Genomic DNA, 18504 nt, shown 5'->3' with positions numbered 1-18504 from the left:
AGAGCCCAGGTCTATGACACAGCTACAGTGCTCAGGTGAGTCTGAGTGTGAAGAGGATAGGGCTTTTCTCCCTGTCTCGTTGACAAAGTCAATCTATCATGTTATTGCTCTCTGGTGGCACCGCCATCCCACTTACTGACACAAAACTGTGGTTTACTGTCTGCTTGTCACACTAAGAGATAGAGGTGGTCCCACTCAGAGACCCTGTGGTAATCTGAGCTGGCATAGCCCCCAGGTCAAACCTGACAGCACGTGCTGCCTAAAGCACACATTACTTGGGAGTGATTATTAGGGGGGTCTGATGTCTTGAATCCCCAGGAAAGCGTGGGGAAATGAGTCCAGAAACTTCAGGATTTTCATGGATCTTCAATGCACAGGTTAGAGGGACTTAAAATCCTGTGACGACTCTAAAAGGTTTGCTGGACAGCTGACTGGTTTTCAGTGGCACCCATCATGTGCGGCAGGGACTGCTAGGTGATCAGTATCATGACAATGCGCTGCCAAATTTGTGTGAATACTAAAGAATGGAAAGGCAAGAAGTTGTGGACTGTTCCTGTTCATTTTGAGGTAACTGGCTTTCTGCATCCATATCTCCCCAACGTGTTTCCAAACCCGTGTCTTTCCCAAGGTGAATAACGTAGATGCTTTACCTTCAGTTCCACCAGGCGGTGCTGTGGGAGGAAATAACAGTTACTGGTGGGATGCTTTCAGGCAAATTGCCATCCACTTCTCTGTTATTTTTTATCCCCCAACCATCGATGATTCTTCCCTAAGCAATCCCCGGGGTCTGCCTGTGACTCAACATCATGAGCAGCTCCTGCATTGCAGTTGGTGCCGAACTCTGTTTGTAAGCACCAAAAGCAACCAGCTGTCCACAGATGGATCACCTACCTGGGCCAAGCACAGATCCAGAAGTCATAAAGGCAGCCCATAGCATATTCAGACTCATCAAGGTTTCTCTCCTCTTCACTTACCATTTTGTTGCTGGCGACAAAGTTCTGATCCAAGGTTACAATTCGCCACTTGACTAGAGAGCAAAAGAAAAACAGAACTGGGTGAAATAAAATCAAGTCTGTTAATTATGACAAGAATGGATACCTATGAAAGACAGGCCCATGTGCTTTACTGCGAGGGTGTGGGCGGCAGCTAGTGCCATTCATTCCTGCTCCTATGCCCAAAGCCCTGCTACAAGCCGGCATGCTACTAGAGGAAAAAGTCGTAGGAGAGGCAGCGTGGGGTTTCTGGGAAGGATGGCTGTGCTGGGAAGAAACAGCATTTTCGTGGACATTGGACCTCCAGTGGGGCACTCAGTCTTGCCTGCAGTGAAGGTCATGCCAGTGGAGAGGGTGGAGAGGCATGGGGAAAGCAGCTGTACCCTGTGGTGATCTGAGCTGTGCTAGGGTAGTGATGGGGCCTGCAGGACCACGATCCTCGTCTGAGGGAGTCTGTAGGAGAGAGAAGAATTTAGGGCACTGACAGACTGTGGCTTTGACTGGAGCAATCAAGATTGTCACACAATGGCATCTGAACCTTTTCTCACACATAAGTCTAAACACACAAGCCCTGTTCGTGCTGCCTGATTATGGTTGGTACTGGGCAAAATACAAGTCATGCTGATGTGGCAGAGACATATCCCCAAAACCCTCAAAGCAGGAACATCCTAGACGGGAGATGAAGCCTGTAACCAATCTCTCTTGCCGAGCAGGCTCTGCTGTAAGTGCTAGAGGCTACCCTGTATTTTGTAGCCTGAGGACTGTTCCTTCTCTCACGAGACATGGCATTCTGTCCATACCAGTCTGTCCAGGTCTGTACATAGGTTTGTCTGTCTGGATAAAAGTCTTCTTGTCTGCATGCTTGATTAGCACTTCCTGTTTTTTCTGAAACTCTGAGTCGGCTTCCAGAACTGTGATAACAATAAAAGCCACTTCATCCGGGTTTCCAGCAGGAGGAGGGACCTGCAGACACAGTTGTAACCATCAGTCAGGGTGGACGCCATTCATGAATCCCCAGGCTTTTGGGATAATGGTTATGATACTCCAGTTCTCACTCTGAAAGGCCTCACAGTACCACAGTACTTGTCAGAATGTTTTCTAGAAGCATAAAATTTCAATGGAACTACACAGCAGGAAGGACAATGGCAGACCTATACAGACTATAGCAGAAGATTCAGTTCCTGATTAAAATGTCCCCATGGGAAGACATAGTTCTGTGCCTTCCTGTCCAGGAAGAACAGAACTCTTGCGCTATCCACTCTACTGACAACTCTTGAAAATATCTTCCTCACCTGGAAACTTGTGCACTGAAAGAAGGTGAGCTGAGAGATGGACTGAGTGATCAGGGTCTCATTCCCAGCTCTGCTTTGCAAGGTTACAGTCACATGGATAGGGACTGCTTGCTTTCTGCTGAGCTGAAGGCACACTGTCTCTGAGAAGGGGTGGTAGAGCTGAGATGGTATTGCTACAGCATAATTTCTATTGGAAAAAAAAGAAAAAAAAAGTCAAGTGAAACTGATTTTCTAACAGAGAGATTTTGACCATAGGATTTCACAGAATCACAGAATCGTTTAGGTTGGAAAAAAATTAAGATCATACAGTCCAACCATAAAACTAAGACTGCCAAGTCCACCACTAAACCATGTCCCTATGCACTGAATCTATGCATCTTTTAAATGCCTTCAGTAATGGTGACTCTGCTGCTTCCCTATAGTACCTGTTCCAATTCTTGACAAACCTTTAGGTAAAGAAATTTTTCCTTATATCTAGTTAAAATCTTCCCTAGCGCAACTTGAGGCTGTTTCCTCTTGTCCTAGTGCTTGTTACCTGGCAGAAGAGACTGACGCACCTTGCCACAACCTCCTTTCAGGTAGTTGTAGAGGGTGATAAGGTCTCCCCTCAACCTTCTCTCCTCAATAAACAAGGTCAATTCCCTCTTCTTAAGGGTACTTCCTAATAAGAAAGTCTTGTCTCTTCATTCCTTCTGGTCTCTTCATTCCAGTGTCACAGTGCTAGCGGGACAAGATCACGTTGTTCTCCTCATCTACAGGTACTGCAGACATTAACACTGAGTCTGCACTACATGCTGCACACACATGTGAAGACAAATTAACTGCTTCCTCAACTGAAAGTCAAAATAAGGAGAAGAGACTTCCCCATGTCACCCAAGGGATCAGCAGCAAGCTTTAGTACATCGCAGGTTTCCCGAGACTTCAGCCTTTTCACCAAACCACAATACATCTCATCAGTTTCTTTGGTTTGTTTTCTGCTTTCTGTCCTATCATCTACTCTTCGGCTCGGAACAAATGCCATGTGTATGGAGGCCAGTGTCCTGACTTCATGTCCCAGACATAGGGACATATTTCCTCAGCTCTTGACACTCCTGTCCTCCTTGCTCTCTTATGCCAGTTCTCACACCTCTGTGTCTATACTCTTTTAGCAGTGCCCATGAATAACACCAAGAAGTTGTTATTTTTTTTTTATACTGCACTGCAGCAACTAGGACCAAAGTAAGTCAACATTCAAGAGGGTTTGGAAAATTATCACTGACTCCTGCTTACTGCTTCTGGACAGGTTCAGCAAGCAGCATATTCTGCAGCAGCAGGAGGGCAGGGCCTGGAAAGATCAGAACAGCAGGAGGCAAGAGATGTGACCTGCTGGCAGTTCATAGGTGGAACTCAGCACTCTGGCAAGAGAGAGTCAAAGTCCTACTGGCCAGGAGACTTGAATGCTTTCACAGTTGAGTGCTGCCAAGCTGCCTTGTCTGCTGCTGACATTAGGAGATCTGATAACAGGTGCCAATGACACTTTGATTTTCCCACTCAAGCTGACTCATGGTACCTCTCTCCTGCCACTAGACCAAAGGATGGAATAAGCACTAAAGAGTCACTGCTTGAACCTCCCATACCTCCTTTCTCATAAATCTACAAAAAAACATTGATACACAGGTGGGACAGCGGGCAGCCTATGGAAGCTACTTTATTTCCATAAAGTAAAGCTTCTTGTTGAAGGTAACAGTGGGAAACAGGTAGTGGTAAAGCATCACTGGAACAGGAGTTATATCAACCTATGGAACATGTCCTGCAGGAACAGGCTGTACTCCTGTGGGACAAAACTTTTAAAACTAGTCTTGTGCATATCACACCACACATGGCAGGAGGGAACCCAGCTACAACCCAGTGACATATTTCCCACTTCAACATCTATTGTTTGAGCACAGCCATGTTTCTGTTCGCACTTATACCATGGCTGCAAAAGCAAAGGTCTTCAAAGACCAAGAACAAATTCACAAGCCATTATATCACAACACAGTGCCTGGAGTTGCATTCCTGATAAAGTATATGAAGAGAAGCAGTGCTGGGAATTATCCTTGCCAGAGGTCTGAGAAAATGCATAGAGGGAGCCAATCGAGACAGAATGAACACATAACTTTACAAAAACCATCCACATTAGTTTGATAACTTGGGCTCAAGTTTGCCTGATTTGTAAAGGCACCCAGATTTGTCTGCTAAACATTTAAATGGCAACCTATGGCTCTGAAGAGAAAAGCATAGCCCAAAAGGAAATGTATTCCAGAACACAATAGGAGATGAAAGATGTTGGCAAGTCAGAATTAAACACATGCAGAAAGATGCCTGATTCCTTGCAGAAATACATGGTCGACATAAAAGGCACTTAACGGAGAGCTAAGTAGTGGGGAGAATGTGGGGCAGAGAGTGCATAAGAACCAAGTGAAACCTTGGGAATATGAGAAATACAATGGAAAAACACTTTTTGTCTCAGGAATTCTGTCCTATTTTTGCCACACTGCCATCCCACACCCCCACTGGATTTTTGATCCCGACAGACCAAAGCATGTATGTGAAGCAGCTGAGGTTCTTACAGCATTGCAGGTGATCCAGCCACGCTAGGCAGGAGAAGGATGCTGCCCCACAGGAACACGATGCTCCACATATCTGACTGCAGGCTGAATCCCTCCGCAGAAAGCTGAATCTCTCCTTTGTCCTCCCCTCTGCCCCTACTTCTGTTGGTTTCCTTCTTCCCTCTCTCCATGATCCAGAGCTGAAGGACTGCACTGCTCCTGTCCTGACGGGATGCCTGTCTCACTCTTAGCTTCAAAATCAAGAAGGTGGAAATCATGCTGGGCATGGCTGGGGCTGGGATGTGGGCGGGTAGAAGGGGTGGAGAAAATGTTTATTGTCTACACACCAAAGGCACTTGCCTTGAGGCTTTGTAAGGCTTGTTGATATCTCACTGGGACATACCTTGCTCTGTCTTCTTACACAGCACAACTGATGGCAGTGGGAGTGCTCAGTTACCGTATTTGGTATAGGGGCCCAATTTTTATAATGGTGCTTTTACCAACATTTAATTGGAAACATCCTGGAGCAAATCCGTTCTTTGTGATATCAATGGATTTTTCTTCGGGGTTCTTCTTCTATACGACTTCTTTATATATATATTACTTATTTCTTACTGAAACTTCACTCCTGTCCTGCAGCCTCCAGCCGGACTAGCCTACGATATCACACACATCTCTGCCAGTGCTCCCATTCCTCCCTGGAAAAAGGGAAGAAGTTTACAATATTGTCTATCTATTCCCATTTAAAATCAGCCAACTCCACCATTCAGAGACGTGGAACCATGAAGTTCTGAAATCACTCAGAACTGGGGTTGGTTTTAGTACCATTTGTTTAGGCTTGAACTCAAAACCCTGTTGATTTCAGAGAATCAAATATGTTCCCAGATCACTGACATACAGTGCTTTAAACCTGCAGATTATCTGCAATGTTAGAGATAGGTTAAATGCTACTGTGTTCCTGTTGCTTCGTGCTGTGCACTAAGGGGGTGGATGCTAAGCACACATATAGGGACTGTGCCAAAGTAAATCCAGGTGATTGCTTCAGCTGGAGGGCAAAGAGTGGGCAGATGGCAAATTCACTCCATATTGTGCAACTTTGGTTATGATCTGCAAAAACACATCTGAAGCCAGGGTAGGATGAAGAAATCCACCTTCAAGTAAGGTAAAAACATTCAAGCCCTGTTCACTTCACTGCTGCCATCCGGGGAAAGGAAATACAAAGCTGCAGTGCCTGAGAAGAGTCTGGAGGAGATGGGTGGTAGTGTCAGTGTAGAACTACCTCATGGTTGGAGAAAGCTGGCAGAAGAATGGACATCCTGCCTGGGGAGATGTAGATTTTGCTAAAATATGTGGAAACTTAAAATATCTTGCTTTATTTGGAATGGCCTTACAGTGGAGCTATGAAGGGAGTTGGCAGTGGGTGGCAGGAGCAACCCTGGAAAAGGTTCTGTACCCAGGAGGATCAGACATGGCTGGGATGGATCGGTGCACAGAGGTAGGGATCCAGGGAATGGAGGTAAATTGAGAGCTTCTTACTCCAAGCTCTGATTGAACACTGGATGAGGTGAAGATCACCAATGATCCACAGAGAGAATACTGAGGATGTTTTTTACAAGCTGAAGTCAGTAGCAGGTGTGCAGCGTTGGCTTTGTTCGGATACTACAGGTAGGACCCAAACCAGCCACAGCTGAGATGAGTTTTTCTTCTAGTCTCCTTCAGCCTGGGTTGCTCACCACGCATTGCCCCTCACTGTGCTCTGGCACCCCATGACCTGGAATATCCTCTGAAGATAGATGTGGGTGGACAACTGTGCTGTGTGGCCTTTACTCTGCTGTTGATGGAAGCAAGTAAATATTAGCTAATGTCATTAGCCTGGAAGAGATATTATCTCCATGTATCAACTCCCCCACTCTTTGGACCCATCTGAAGAGGGTATTTAGGATTGCTCCAGCCCTTCAGTATAGGCAGTTCTCTCCTCCTGTGTGGATTCTGTCAGCTGTCTGTCCCAGCCCAAGCCATGGGAGCACCAGTGCTCCTCTTGGCCCTGACCTTATTCCTAGTCGCAGCTGCAGCAAGCCTGGAACCGTGAGATTATCTCCTTTTGATTTTGGGGGGGCTTGGTGGAAGGAACTGTCATTGAAGGGTGGTGCTGAGATGCTGCACTGTTTAGCGTTACAGAGCTGAATGGTTCCTAGAGAGGCTGAGCAGAAACAACTCCTACTGGGTCCCACTGTAGTGCTGGGTGTTGAGCACCACTGCAGGTGAAGCCCCTGATGCTTGCTTGTGCAGGCACTGCACTACACACACTGCAAGGCTACCAAAGCCACGAGTTTTGCATCTGTTCATCCTGTGCTGATGGAGTTGAAATTTCATGTGAGGACTGACGCTTATGCCTCAGCCACTGAGTCTTTGGCTTCATTCCTCACACAGCCTTGTTCTATGTACTTGCTATTGGAGTATTGTGCACTATGAAGCTCTGTCCTGGCTGGTGGCAAGGTGGTGGTAGAGGGATATCAAAAGCTCTTTAGTTCTACATGAGTCACACTGCTTCTGTCTGGCATGGAAAGGGGGCTGCACTATAGTCCTTTTATTACAGGCCTCCAGACATTCTGACCCCTGATCTACCTCTTCATGAAAGCAGCAGAGATGGATCTTGGCCTGCCCACTTCAGATTCTGAACTGTTTTTTAAAATCTCCTGCTCTCTTCTAGTCAATATACAGTGGTGTTCCCTGCTGTCATTCACCAGTCCCAAGAGGAGAAGCTCTGCATTCACCTCAGCTCGCTGACTGAAGATGTCCACTTAGCTAGCACCTTGCAGGTAACAACCCAGAATCATACGCTGGTGGAACTGGATGTGGAGAAGCCAGGCACTTTTCAGTGCATCACCTTCCAGGTGAGTGCAGCTTTGACTGCTGATTTGGCCGTTGATGCTCTCACTTCAGACAGGAGCCAAGCACTTCTCTGGGTTACATTGTTCATCACTTTGCCATGGGTTGCAAGCAGGTTAAGTTTCCCTACCAGTGCCTGGCAAAATACAGCAGCATCTCAAAGCTAACGAAGTGGGGAATCTTTCCTGTGTAAATAAAAACCTGTTCTTTTCATCTGTATCAGCCCATTTCATCCTACTCAAAGCCTGTTGGAAAATACTAACTTTCAGTTTGTTCCGTGTTTATTCCTTAGAAATGCTTGCATATCTCAGTGCAAGTCAATGCATTGGGAATACATTCTTTTCATCCTTGCTTCCTCCGAAGCCTGCCAAGATGACCATTATGCTCTAAATCTGCATCTAGATTGCAAGGTGTAGTTGCAGCCTGCATAGACATTGAACTTGCTTTGATTTAGCTGTGAAGGGGTTGTGATACTGCTGAACCCACCATAAACTGAATTTCACCTAGGCAGTCTCGGTATTTCTTGGGCTGAGTGCCTGTCGTTGCAACTTTGCTGCTTTCAGTAACAGGAAAAAAAAAACCAGTGTCTTCTTCCGTCTTCCTTAGCACTTTACAAAGTTGCTGTGCCTATGCCCTGATAGTCCCACAGATACAGCAGAACTCAAGGAGAGGCCATAGTTGGTTCTTGCATAAACAAGACAACAATTAAATGCTTGGTGCCAGGCCCTTAGGATAGAGCAAGTCCTGGCTCTGGAAAGCCAAGGAAGTCTGCCATTAGCAAAAAGAATCTTTCTCCTGCTAACACCAGTTTTTCTGATACTGAGGTGTCTTGGTTTTGCCTGATCAGTATCTCATCTCCTCTTACTCTCTTGGTCAGCTCCAGATTTGATGTGCCTATGATTTTTCTTGCTTTCATAAAAATCGCACATTTACTTGAAGTGGGAGAATACAATATCAGTTGGTTCACTCCTAGGTTCATTAACAAGAGACAGATGGTGACTGCTTCTTGTCCCTATAGTGACAAGCGTGTCAGAGACAGTCATACAGTAGAACTTGGACTCTGAAGTTAGGGGATTTTTTAATAGTGAGGTGATACCTCACATCCAGGATAAGATGCAATGTCTCTGATAATTTTTTTTTCTGTTTCCTTGTATCAATCAACCTAGGTACCAGAGATCATTCACAGGAAAAGAGATAATTCCACCTTACAGGTAAGACACCTTTCTTGGCTGTCTCACCTCTTGCAAACTAGAGGGCTTCAGCCCCCGCTGAGTCTTGCCATGTTAGTGTTGGAGGTGCAGGGTGGGAAAATGATAACAGGAGAAAGAAATGTGGAAAGAGACAAAAGGACAAAGGCAAACAAAAGAAAACGAGGAAGCTGGGAAGCACAGAGAAGACTACGACTAGGGAAAGGAAAAAGCAAAATCAAAGGAGGGGAAGGGAAGAGAGGAAAACTAGAGATTTTGGTAAGACAAGTGTCTCTGTTTTAGCTTACTTATACTCTTGGACAGTTTGTTTTGGATTTTGCTGGTTTGTTTGTTTGTTTGTTTGTTTTTAACCTAACAGGTAGAGAAGGTGGCTTTTCTGCACGTTCTGATTCATAGTGGGGACAATGTGCTCTTTGAGGGTCGCAAGAAGGTTCTGGTCAAGCCTCGGAAGAATATAATTCTGATAGAGACAGACAAGAACTTATACAAACCTGGAGAAACAGGTAAGGCAAGAAGGTGGTACGTGGAAACAGGAAGGGAAGGGTCAAGGTAGCAGTCACATCTGTGGAGTCACATCACTTTCACCAAGTGCATCAAGCTAAGCTTGTTGGAGATGGAAGAAAGCAGGTCTGTTTTATTAGATGTTTTCAAGAACAATATGAGTCAAGATGTTCACTTCCAATCTGTACCGCACCAAATCAACAAACGACCAGCCTGCTGCTCCTGCATGTTGTTTTGGGGAAGTATCTCTAGTGAGACTTAAAGGAAAGCCAGGACTCTCTAGGACACTGGGCAATCCTTTGTGGTTTTTTTTTTTTTTTTTAAGACTTTTGTTAACATAGATGTTAAGTAAAGTCTAGAGTGACTGTTCCAAGCTGTAGATACAGAGAGTGTTACTCCACAGTCTCCACAGTATGAGCAGACAGACCAATTGCTCTGTTTTACACATCATTGTGATCTCTCTAGGTAAAGGCAGTAAGTTTCTACAGCCCATAGCTGCATATAAACCTTCCAGAGAAAGTCCTCTGGGGTGGGATATGCTGAGGTGGGCTGTCTGGGGAAAGACCTGCATATTTTTGAGGTGAACAGAGAGACACAAATACTAGAGCACAGAAAAGGAGAAGCAGATCTGTGCAAGGATGTGGTGCAGTTGGAATGCTTTACTATCATTTTCTTTATATTTCCAGTGAAATTTCGGATTGTGAGCCTTGATGACAATCTTAAGGTCATTAAAAATGAGGTGAGTATCACCTTGTCCTTTTCTAGAAGTATAAACCTCAGCATGAGAGACATTGAGAGGCTCATAAAAGAGACATCTCCCTTCATGTCTGTCTTTGAAATATAAGAACAAGTGATCTTTGAAGGAAAACCACTCATCCACTGGTCCCTTGGAGAGAGACTGCAGTATAAGCTAGGACAGAGGGAGGAGGAGATCTTGTGTGGGTTTTGGATGTGGCAGAACTTTCTGGTCAGGACCCCACACCAGGCAGTGTTAATACTGGTTCATGGGGATGCTGTTTCACTATGTATACAACTGAATTTGTGTTTATCTTTTTTTTTTTTTTTTTTACAGTATTCCCAGATATGGCTGGAGGTAAGTGACAAAGAACTAACCAAAAGGAGATGTCTGTCTCTTCTGCTGTGCCCTTTCCCTCATGGGCAGAGTTGTGCCACAAATATAACCTCATAAGGTTATGGTTCAGGTTGAGCTGAAGAGTTTTCTACCTGCTCAGTCTGGGTTCTTTATTCAAACCAGCACCTCTGTGATGCAAATTGCTGAGCTAGAGGCAGGGCAGTAATAAACCTTTGCCCAGCACCTTGTCTGCACAGAGCATAAAGAACAAGGCTAAGTGCTCTGTTGATACAGCAGAACTGCTTCTCCTTCCCAAAGGGTTATGGTGTTACCGCTTTCCAGTAGCTCTGCTGTTCTCAGCAGCCTTTGCAATTCAAAAGCTCAGTACAAGTATACTGAAGGGAGATGAATGAAACTCACCTGGTGATCTGGCATCCTCTCTTAGGGGCAAGGACTAAGCCCTCATAGTGCCTTCCAGTGCTGAGTATGGCTGGACCTGCCAGGTACCCATGCTTCCAATGTGATTTGGTGGCTCTGCATGTCCTTTCCCAAACAGGATCCTGAATATAACCGAATTGCTGAGTGGCTGAATGTAAAGTCAAGAAATGGCATCGTGGATCTATCCTTCCTCCTGGCCTCTGAAGCACAGCTTGGGGAGTATGCCATCTCAGTGCAACAAAACATGGCTAGAAAAACATTCAGTGTTGATGAATATGGTGAGACTTGGAAAACAGGGGTGAGGGAAAAGCAGTGTGGGTAGATGGAGAAGAGAGTAGGGCGATGCAGATGTGTTCATCAGACCTTTTCTATGGGACAACAGCAGGCTCAGGATGGGGACAGATGGCTCTGTGTACGTGTCTTGTGCTAGACCACAGGTTCTGCAGCTGCACAGAGTACGAAGGAAAGGCTGTTGTCTGACATCTCATTTGAGCTGTGGCTGGGCCTTGGGATGAGCACTTTCTGCTGCTCATTTTCACCTCCTTCTAAGCTAGATTTTCTATCCACTCCAGTCAGCTGCTACAATAGGAAGAAGCATCATCTTAGTCCCATTCAGTTGCAGTGATATAGGTAAGGACAAAACGCCGGGCAATTGAAAATGTTTATGCTTGACTGAGCTGGGGTAGGAAGTAGTCCCATGTGCAATTGTAGCAGCAAATAGAGGGTGGTGTGACTGAAAGAAGCAACCCCTACTGCAGTGTGGTGATGAATAAATGGGAATATTGCTGTCTTTTCCGACATCAGGACTGCAGCTATAACAGAACTTACAGTCAGCGTCCGTACTTAGTATTGCTTTTTTCCTCTATCCTTACATTCTCTTCTATGCAGTGCTGGAAAAATTTGAAATAAAGATTGAACATCCTCCATTTATCACTGCAGAAGATGAGGAATTTCATCTGAAGGTCTGTGGCAAGTGAGTACATGATACCACTGTGATCTCTGGCCTTTAGGTCCACAGTCACCTCCAGATTGCCCATAGCTTGGAAGTAGCCTTCCAGTATAATGTTCTTGCATTACTCTGTGGTTGGAGGAGACAGATCTCTCTCTGCAATGGACTCCTTCTAGCATGTGGTCATTTACTGTGAGACTGAAGAACACAAAGAATGCTGGGTATAGTGAGTGGAGAGGGGCGCAAACTAATTTTAAGCTCTTAGGCAAGCAAGGTACAAAGCTCTTTCTCCAATGAGGGTGGAGGTGGCTTGGATCAGTATTTCTGCTGAAGCATCCAGTCTTTAGGTGAATATTTTTCCCTTTTGATGCAGATATACTTATGGAAAGCCTGTTCAAGGGAAAATAGATGTTACCTTTGACACATCACCCATTATCTTGGAATATTTTTCACCTGGGATGAGGAAGCAAACTAGCTGGGTAGGTGGACAAATAAGAGAGTTGAAATTTTAACTTGCTGGAAATGTGTGTCTGTCTCCTTAACCTGCCCCGATGCACCTCTGATTGTCTGTGTGCCTTCCCACTTGCTAGACCTGATCAGACCATTGATTCTTCTTCCTTTGATTCTATTGATTGAGTTACTGCTCTATCTGCCCATATCTGAGTCATTGTTTCAGGAGAAAGGATAAACTCTGTGTAAGCAATGATGCATGGGGCCTTTCCCAAAGGTCTGTATCTTATCGTATGCTCACCGATCACTGGTCTATTCAGTCCTGTGACCTGTCCCACCAATAAACTATATATCAGACAGTCTGTGGCTTAATGCCCTGATCCATGCAGTTAATGGATCATCTTAAGCTTGCTAATATCCTGTCTGAGATTATGTCTAGTGCTGGTTACACTTTCTGCATGTTTGTGTTGATTGTGAGTTTGTGGTTAAGCTACACGCTTGTTTTTTTCCCTTGGCTTTCAGATGCAGCTCTTTCAGCCTGAAAGTCACTAGAAAATATTTCTAACTGTGAGATCAGCCAGCGACAATCCAGAATATAAAAATCCAGCCGGATCTCTGTATCTTTTAAAAGGCACCCGGTAGCAAAATGTCTTTGGCTGGAATGCTGTACAGTCTTAGCTGTGCAAAACACCAGTTGAATGCCAGCTCCCTCTCACATGGCATATAAGATGTCCTGCAAGGTTCTGTGGGGAACTTAACAGGCATGATGCTTTGTCCGCCTCCCGTCTCTGGCAAACTGGCTGTATCCAATCTCTACCTTAATGCTTAGCAAAACTCTTGCAATCTGTAAGTGACTGGATGCCCTTGCTTAACTGGAAAGCCACACTGTCGAGCTTTATTCAGGAAGGTTATATAGTTTCAGGGAGGAGGTTACCTTTAGCTCAGGCAAGGACACTTAGGCTCTTTCAGCTGCAGGATCTGGACTTAATCCAGGCTCCTGAGTTTGTGATATAATTAACCCTTACGTGATTTGCCTGAAGCAATTTTTTTCTGCCACTTTTTCAGTGACTGATTAATCCAAGCATGTTCATTTTCTTTTCTGGATGAAGTATCCATGACGAGTTTCTGCACTTATAAACTTTCGAGCTTCCATCTGTTCCACAAGTATTTAGAAATCTTTCTTTAGAATTACCCAGCATTTATGGAATGGTTAGCCTTCTGCCACACCATGCTCTTTCTGTTTGTATCTCTCTTTCTGCAGACAAACAAGAATGGTTGTGCTAATTTTATGGTAAATACAGAGGCTCTGGAATTACAAGAGACCGACCTCTATGTACTTGTGAGAGCAGAAATGATGGAAAATGGAACAGGTACTGAAGAATATGTGAAGCATTCTCTTCCTTGCAGGCGACTTCTTTGGTTTTGACCTTTCTGTAGCAGTTTAACTCCTTTTGAAAAAGTAGCTTGAGTGTTTCAAAGTCTTCTGGCATAATGTTAGTCTCTATTCTAGTACTTCTTCCATATATTATTACCAGATTTCCAAATCCTCTCCGTTCATCATCTCCAATAGAATGTATATAACTTTTTTAGTGATTGCTAAGGTGTTCCTTGGCCAATTGGAAAGTCCTGGCTAGTCACAGAAAAATCTGGAACAAGCCCTGGCATTCCTTTCTAATTTTAGTGCACCATCCTCACAGGTAGTCCCTATCCACAGCCTCTTGTCCTCTCTTTTCCTAACCCTGCAGTAGGGCTGCTTATGCATACTTCTCCTGTAAGAAATGCCGTTCTGCTCCCTTTTAGTCTGACACGATATTGACAACAAGGAGGGAGTTTTCAGTATCAGTCTTAATGTGCACCTAGCTCTGGCAGCTGGAGGTGTCCATTGTTCGAACTGTCACATAGAGGATGGGGTCCTTCAGGCTACTTGTAGGCATCCACACTGTAACTGTCTGTAACTAAACAATCATCTAGTTTCTCTTTGTCTTTAACAAAGACAAATAAGTACTTCTAGTGTACGATGCATCATGTCATGAAGCAGAGGACCCAGAAAGGTTGAGAGAATCATATCTTAGAAGAATGTATTTTCGCTCCTAAATCTAGAGGTTGTACACGTATCTAGTGTTGAAAAATCTTGTTGTCTTATGATTCCCTAATAGCATTGTTAGAGTTTAACACATTTTCATCTCTCCACCCAGGAGCACAGACTTGGGAAAAGGCTCAACTTCCTATTGCAACAAGAGTGAAGTCTATAGAATTTATCAACCTCCATTTATTCTACAAACGTGGACTACCATACACAGGGAAGGTAACATCCACTAATCTATTTTCTGTTGAGAATACATCAGAGGTCTAATCTGTAGGCAGAAAGCAGCAATCTGCAGGAAAGTAAGCACTGGTACCCAGCAACTATGAGTGAAGCCTCCCGTAGAATCAATTTCTTCTCTCCATCCTAATGTAGTATATTCCCTGGACAGTAATTTTGGAGCCAGCTTCAGTCTCTGGAGTCTTCCCCAGCTCCTGAAACTAGTCTGTGCAGTAAAAGGCATATGGGATCGGGGTGGCATCATCGAGGAAATAACTTTCCTCTTAGACAAATGCCCACAGTAGCTTGGCAGAAATCACTAAAGCTTTGCATATCAGTTCACTGGCAGTCATTTCTGACTCAAGTACCCTAGGGTGATGCCATCCCATTTGGGCTAGAAACACTTTCACCAGGGCCAGTAATAACCCTAGTATGAAGAAGGGCAAGGAACTGTAACAGTTAAGTTGCTGGAGACAAGAATGTTTGTAATTGTCAAGGATCCTGCAGCATTGTCCAAGAAAAAGCTCAGGATCTGAGGAAATCATCTTTTCCCCCAATACAGGTGTCTCATTTGGCTGCACTACTGTTTGTTTCTGGTTCTGAACAGATGCACATTACTGGCTTTGTGTATTTATTGCACTTTGATTGGGATCACTTCAACCTCCCTAAAAGCTAAAAGGATTTAGGAAAGACCACTGATGGAAACAATTAATATTAAGAAGTAACAGGGCCTCAGTGTGGCACAATGGTGTATAAACTGCTCCCCCTTCTCTGCAGGTGTTCTGCCACAGTGGCAATTCTTCTTTAAGAAATGAAACAGTCTACCTAATAGTTGATGTCAATGATGAGAAGACACAGCTGTCATTCCTCACAGATGAGAATGGGGAAGCCCACTTCTCACTGGATACCAGCAGCTGGAACAGCACAATGGTTTCTCTGAAGGTAAGCATCAGCCATAGATAAAGCAGGATAAAGTGAAGCTAGGCTTAGGAAAAGAACAGAAGGTGGAAGAAATTTGAGGGTTTGGAGCACAGTCCTCTGGTTCCTGATCTCATTTGATGTAGAAGCATCTTTAATTACTCTCCAGTGTCATCTCCTCAGGGAAACGGAAGGTTGTACTGTAACAGTTCAGGTCAACAAAAGTTCTCTGCTGTCCTGAGCTGTAGCATGATCCAAATCTTTTGCATTTCCCCTCACCTTCCTTTGAGTCCACTGAAAACATCTGTTAATCTCAATAGTTCCTTGGAGGAAATCTCCCATTTGTCCATTCTGGGACATGTTGGAGGTGGCTCTGCAGAAGTAGCGGTTGACACCTGTCTCTGTTGAACTCCACTCCTAGGGGCCGTCCTTGACTTTCAGTAGCAGATAGCTTGTCCAGGCTCAGCTTGGCAGGTAGGTCTTGACCTCCATTTCAACACCAGACCTTGAAGCATTTGGCCTCTTCTCCCCACAATTTTTGATCCTGCACCTAGATCTTGTCACTAGCCTGGTAGAACACCTATCTTCCCCCTACCTGCATTCCTGCAGATGATGTGGGTTTCATGCCCAAGCAATATGATCTTCTATTGCCATCCATTTCTTAGAAACTGGAACTGTTGTTCCATATGTTTTTCCCTGAGACCCCAGACTATCCAGGGTGCAGTACCCTAATTTTGGTTGGGCAGGATTTGGTGATCAGAGCTTCTGTAATCGAGAGGATAGATTTCTGTCCTCAGAGAGCCTAGGGATGGGCTCCAGATATTGTTCTATAGCCCATGGCTGTTGTCCACAGAGCCCTACACTATCTGCAGAGTAGTAGAGCTTCACAAATCAAAAGCTGTTTTGGTGCTTGGTGAGCTTCAGGACATCTGACTGGAAACATAAATTGAAAACAGAAGTGCTATGCTGGGGTTAAAGTCTGGTGTGGTGTGTGTCCCCAAGGAAAGATAAAGGAGGAAAAATGAGATTGTGTGCAAATCAACTAGACTTAGATTTTTTGCTAGTAATTCAGAAAAGAAAGTGTTAAATGACATTTAAACAAAAGAAGCATTATTTAAGCATATGGATGTGTGATCTACCATCAACTCCCTTTTATCACTTGATACTGATAGCCAACTAATGCTTTTATGCTCTGAAGGGTACCTACTACCTTGAAAATGACAACGAGCAAAGTTCTTCTGAACTTGATACAAGAGCTGGGTATAACATCTACTGGCTGAAACCTTTCTACTCTGAGAGCAACAGCTTCCTTGAGATCAAGGCCAAGGATGATGTGATGCCCTGTGATCAAGAGCAGGAAGTGCAAGTGGATTATATCCTTGACCAGAATAAACTCAGCTCTGAAGCAGACCATATTGACTTCTACTACTTGGTGAGTACAGAATACAGCTGAATCTCAGGGCAAGGTTACACTTACTGGCATTTTACCCTTTTCACGCAGGACATAGATACTCAGGGGAAAGGGTAAGCTACTTTTGAGGGAGTATAAGTCAGTTTGTGAGTTCTGTTCTGCCCAAATTTCTGGGGCGGAGCAGCTGCTCTTAACTTCAGACTGTACTTCTGGCTTTGCAAGTGGCCAGAAGTACAGCCTTCTGTACTTCTTGTTGCCTAACCAACACCTCCCTACTTCCTACCCAGCTATGCTATCACCATCTCTGCTGCAGACCTCTTTAGGTTATGTTCTGCCAGAGGAGCTTCTGCAACAACATCTGTCAGATGTCCTTCTCTCTACTCTTGTTCTTTTCCCACTCTCCTCATGCTGTCAGTATTCAGGCCCTTAAATGGCTTTTCTCTTTGCTCTTCAGGTGATAGCAAAAGGCAAGATCCTTTCCAGTGGAGAGAAGCAGGTGCCAATTATCCAGCATGAGAGTGAGTAGAAACACATGAAATGCCTCATAACATACTCCAGAAAACTGCGATCACTCTCTAGTAACGAATTTGCAGATGTTATTCTTAGCCATAGATGGGAGTTATTGAACTGAGTTCTTAGGGGTAGTCCACATCATTAGACCAACATAATCTCTTCTCATATCAGCTCAGTGTCCTTCTAGGTAACTGTCCTTTTCCTGCCTTGTCTAATCGATTTAACAGCCAACCTCATGACTTTGCTGCTAGCTTGTACCCTTGGAAAAGATATAGAATTTGTGTAGCTTTTCTGTTTGTTTAGGATGCAGTAAGGAAGAGGAATGTTTTTGCCAAACCTGAGCCAAAGAAGTGGCCAGTATCCTAGGTTTACTATTAATCTGTGACAATGTCTGTGTGGGATGTTCTTATTGCAGGTAGAAATTACTATATTCCGTCTTTTGAGTCTTATTGTATGTCCTACCCCAATCAATTGATTAAATTGAATGCTTCCCCCTCTCTTTTTTGCTGATATCTTGTGCAGATCTGCAGGGCTCCTTCTCATTGACTCTGACTGTTGGCAATGACTTCCTGCCTGACATCAACCTTCTACTGTTCACAGTCTTCTCAGATGGAGAGGTGGTGGCTGATATGGAAGAGTTTCAAATAGAAAAGTGCTTTAGACACAAGGTTAGTAAAAACACAGGGAGTACTACAGCATCACTGATGTGCTCTGGCCTGCTGTGGTTCCTGGTCCTGTTTTCTCCTCAGCCAAGTGGTGTAACCTGGGTACATAACAACCCAGATGCTCAGTATTTTTGGCTGGAAAAAAAAAAGGTAACCTCCTTCTTCCCTGAATTCCTGGTCCTGCTGTCTTCCAACATGGAATGGCAATACTTTCTCAAGGAGTAAACCAGGCCCCTTTGAGGCCTGTTGTCTCCCTTCATTCCCCATGACTGACTTGGCAACGTGCTATCCCCCTGTGTTCTCCCTAACACAGAAGTCTGCCTGCTTATCTCTT

At 44.5% G+C, this 18504-nt stretch overlaps 2 protein-coding genes across 10 annotated transcripts in view; one reads left to right on the top strand and one right to left on the bottom strand.

The window, feature by feature from the left end:
• LOC128852443 (alpha-2-macroglobulin-like protein 1) overlaps positions 1–5124 on the bottom strand; it is a 28051-nt gene extending 22927 nt beyond the window's left edge. For 2 of the 8 annotated variants that reach the window (XR_008450292.1, XM_054069201.1), the window contains exons 1-5: positions 4876–5124; positions 2285–2471; positions 1793–1955; positions 975–1027; positions 651–671 (exon numbers count right to left, since the gene is read on the bottom strand). Coding sequence is in view for 7 of the 8 variants with exons in the window: in XM_054069201.1 (XP_053925176.1) it covers positions 651–671; positions 975–1027; positions 1793–1955; positions 2285–2471; positions 4876–5045 (594 nt within the window). In the remaining variant the exon portion in view is untranslated. Of the gene's footprint in view, positions 1–650; positions 672–974; positions 1028–1317; positions 1505–1731; positions 1956–2284; positions 2472–4875 lie in introns of those variants that run through there. The other 6 variants (XM_054069203.1, XM_054069210.1, XM_054069239.1 and 3 more) reach the window with 6 other exon arrangements.
• A 1651-nt stretch (positions 5125–6775) lies between these two features.
• Positions 6776–18504, top strand: part of LOC104060649 (alpha-2-macroglobulin-like protein 1) — a 30412-nt gene continuing 18683 nt past the window's right edge. Inside the window, exons 1-15 of one of the 2 annotated variants that reach the window (XM_054069304.1) lie at positions 6776–6939; positions 7565–7748; positions 8910–8954; positions 9310–9454; positions 10139–10191; positions 10525–10545; positions 11081–11240; positions 11851–11935; positions 12285–12390; positions 13623–13731; positions 14557–14666; positions 15441–15605; positions 16780–17013; positions 17447–17510; positions 18028–18173. In XM_054069304.1, coding sequence (XP_053925279.1) covers positions 6872–6939; positions 7565–7748; positions 8910–8954; positions 9310–9454; positions 10139–10191; positions 10525–10545; positions 11081–11240; positions 11851–11935; positions 12285–12390; positions 13623–13731; positions 14557–14666; positions 15441–15605; positions 16780–17013; positions 17447–17510; positions 18028–18173 — 1695 coding nt within the window. In that variant the 5' untranslated portion in view covers positions 6776–6871. The remainder of the gene's footprint in view (positions 6940–7564; positions 7749–8909; positions 8955–9309; positions 9455–10138; positions 10192–10524; positions 10546–11080; positions 11241–11850; positions 11936–12284; positions 12391–13622; positions 13732–14556; positions 14667–15440; positions 15606–16779; positions 17014–17446; positions 17511–18027; positions 18174–18504) is intronic. The other variant, XM_009562459.2, reaches the window with a different exon arrangement.

The sequence above is a fragment of the Cuculus canorus genome, chromosome 1 (genome assembly GCF_017976375.1).
Source record: "Cuculus canorus isolate bCucCan1 chromosome 1, bCucCan1.pri, whole genome shotgun sequence".
NCBI classification, from domain to species: domain Eukaryota; kingdom Metazoa; phylum Chordata; class Aves; order Cuculiformes; family Cuculidae; genus Cuculus; species Cuculus canorus.
This window is presented reverse-complemented; position numbering and strand designations above follow the sequence as displayed.